At 37.3% G+C, this 2,947-nt stretch overlaps 1 protein-coding gene across 1 annotated transcript in view; it reads left to right on the forward strand.

Moving 5' to 3' along the window:
• The window catches only part of PLPPR1 (phospholipid phosphatase related 1), a 287,024-nt gene extending 284,350 nt beyond the window's left edge, over positions 1 to 2,674 (forward strand). The window contains exon 8 of the mRNA XM_032164690.2: positions 1,565 to 2,674. Coding sequence (XP_032020581.1) covers positions 1,565 to 1,597 — 33 coding nt within the window. The 3' untranslated portion in view covers positions 1,598 to 2,674. The remainder of the gene's footprint in view (positions 1 to 1,564) is intronic.
• Positions 2,675 to 2,947: the final 273 nt, after the last annotated feature.

A 2,947-nucleotide genomic window follows, 5' to 3' on the forward strand; every position in this document is an offset into this window, starting at 1 on the left:
ATTATATTACCAATGCAAGAAAAAAAGTGTCCTTGAGCTTTCTGTCTGATTGTGGCAGCCAAGATTGAATAGAGGAGTAATGGTAGGGAAAACATGGAGAGAGAATTTTTGCAACTGAGAAATAACCTTGTAAACAGTGAAGAGCCCATTTTACTCAAAAGAAGAACCTAAATATCCACCCTCACCTAGTTGATTACATGTATAAAAGCTTAATAGTTAAAACTAATTTAAAGCCAGCCAGTGACAAAAATATTTGACATAATTACAAGGAAAATGGATGAATCCTCAGTCATAGGAGATTCTAATACATTTCTCTTATTAATAAGCAAACAAAAATAGTAAGGATACACATGATCAATAAGGTTGATCTGATGTGCATTATATATAACCCTCCTCAAAACACGTGAAACATTATGAAAATGCATCGTATACAAGACCATGATACAAGTCTCAAGAAAAATATTTTAATGCATCTGTATTATGTAAACCACATTTTCTGTAGCCAAAAAAAGTTAAACTAAAAACAAATCCCCCCAAAATTCTATACATTTTGAAATAATAAACTCACTTCTATGTAACTTGTGACTCTAAGGATAAAACGTATAGAAAGGTTTTAAACGTTGGAACTGTTTCATATTTAAAACATTACATTAAAAATGTGTGGGATGCTAAGTTACTTTGAGGCTCTTAAATGTTTATATTAGAAAATACTTAAGCATAAGACAGAATTATATAGAGAATACGTTTAGGGGAAGATGCCGGGCACAGTAGCTCGTGCCTGTAATCCCAGCACTTCGGAAGGCCAAGGTGGGAGGGTCAGTTGAGCCCAGGAGTTCGAGACCAGCCTGGGCAACATAATGAGACACTGTCTCTACAAAAAATTTAAAAGTTAACCAGGCATGGTGGCATGTGCCCAATGTCCTGCCTACTCGGGAAGCTGAGATAGGAAGATCACTTGAGCCCAGCAGGTCAAGGCTGTACTCCAGCCTGGGTGACAGAGTAAACCCTGTCTCAAAAAAAAAAAGTTTAGGTGAAGAAGTTATCCTATTTTGGATGAAAAATCAGGGAAGTTTTAATGAAAGAGGTAAGGAGGCCAGGCGCAGTGGCTCACGCTTGTAATCCCAGCACTTTGGGATGCTGGGGCAGGTGGATCACTTGAGGTCGGGAGTTTGATACCAGCCTGACCAACATGGAGAAACCCCGTCTCTACTAAAAATACAAAATTAGCCAGGCGTGGTGGTGCATGCCTGTAATCCCAGCTACGCAGGAGGCTGGGGCAGGAGAATCGCTTGAACCCAGGAGGCAGAGGTTGCGGTAAGCCGAGATTGCGCCATTGCACTCCAGCCTGGGCAACAATTGTGAAACTCCATCTCAAAAAATAAGATAAAACAAAAAAACCAAAAGAGGTAAGGGAAATTGAGGGGCCTTGGAAGAGCATATTAGTGGGAGGGAACAGCCTGTGCACCCTTGAGGAGATAAAACAAGGGACTATTTAGGGACAAGTGAGTGTGCATGTGTCAGGCAACCCTATCTCAGATTTTATCTGCTTGTGTTTGCTCCACAGAATCATTCTGCGTCCATGACCGAAGTTACCTGAGACGACTGATGTGTCAGAAGCTGTTTTTTAAAATCATCTTCCAATTCTATACTTCAAAACACACAGTTGCTCAATGTCAAACTGTGATGACAAATATTATGTTTATCTAGTTAGAAGCTAATGTTTTGTACATTTTTTGTATGAGGAAGTGATGTAGCTTGCCCTGATTTTTTTTTTTTATGGTCAGCTTTAATATATTTATGCCAGAATTTTAAAACCAACAAAATTTTCTTGTTCAAGCGTGCATTGAAGAACCACATTTATTCAATGGTTGATGTTTTGTGATATTTGTACACAAATTTTCTTTTCTCAGTTTTATAAACACAGAAGTAAATATAACAATTCACTTTAAACTGTTATTACCACAGTTGCTGCCTCCTCCAGAATTTTTGAATTTTAATAAAAGGCAAACTTTTGAGCTGCAGGAAGGACAATGTTGGTTAATAATAAATCTCAAAGTCAACTGTAGAAAAAAAATTGTGTTCAAAAAGAACGTTGCACTCTGATCTCTTAACAAATTGTTACATTCAAAGTTTAAAGTGATATATTAACAAAGTCACCTAGTTACACAAACAATTGTCAGAGAATTCCGGATTTGGAGGGTATTGGGGTTATATGATTCTTTCTTAGATAATGGCCTCTACTAAAGAACTCAAGATCTTTCTGGAATGTCTTTTGGCAGGCAGGTGTCACTGTCACCTTTTCTCCAAAAAGGAGCCAACATCAGCCTCCCCTGTCAATTCAACAGTTTTGTATCTCATATTATATGGACTTTATATGAAAATGAATATTTTACAGTTTGCACAGTATTATTTTACAGAAAAGGAATCAGAGAATCTACAACATGGGGCCCCGGAACAACAGTTTCACTTTTGTGGCTTTTAATTATTCTAGAATTTTAACTGCATCTCATTTTTCTAGCATGGTGATAACTAACATGTAACTCCTTTGATTGAAGGAGCTCTTTTGTCTGTACCTATCAGAATGTTTTCTTGACACTTCCATGTTGGCTCTTCTCAGCTTTTTTTGTACATATTTTTTTTTTTTCTAAAGAGAAGAAAAAGTTATCACAAAATGTATTTTGGCTCATGTCTTTTGTCTTAAGCTTTATCCACAGGACAAAGGTATTTGAAGAGTCATGATGAAGTGAACTCAAGTGTTTGCACTGTTCAGTTCCACGTCTGCTGAAATAAATTCTAATAGGTGCATAACTGAGGGATAACTTCACAGGTGTGTGTGAGAATATGTGAGCGTTTAGGCAAATAAAATTCTTTAAATTATTAAGATACTCAGAAGCATTCTGGATCCCTAGCACACTCCCTCTACCTTCAGCCTACCCATAGATACTTC

This window comes from Hylobates moloch, unplaced genomic scaffold (genome assembly GCF_009828535.3).
Source record: "Hylobates moloch isolate HMO894 unplaced genomic scaffold, HMol_V3 SCAFFOLD_10, whole genome shotgun sequence".
NCBI lineage: Eukaryota > Metazoa > Chordata > Mammalia > Primates > Hylobatidae > Hylobates > Hylobates moloch.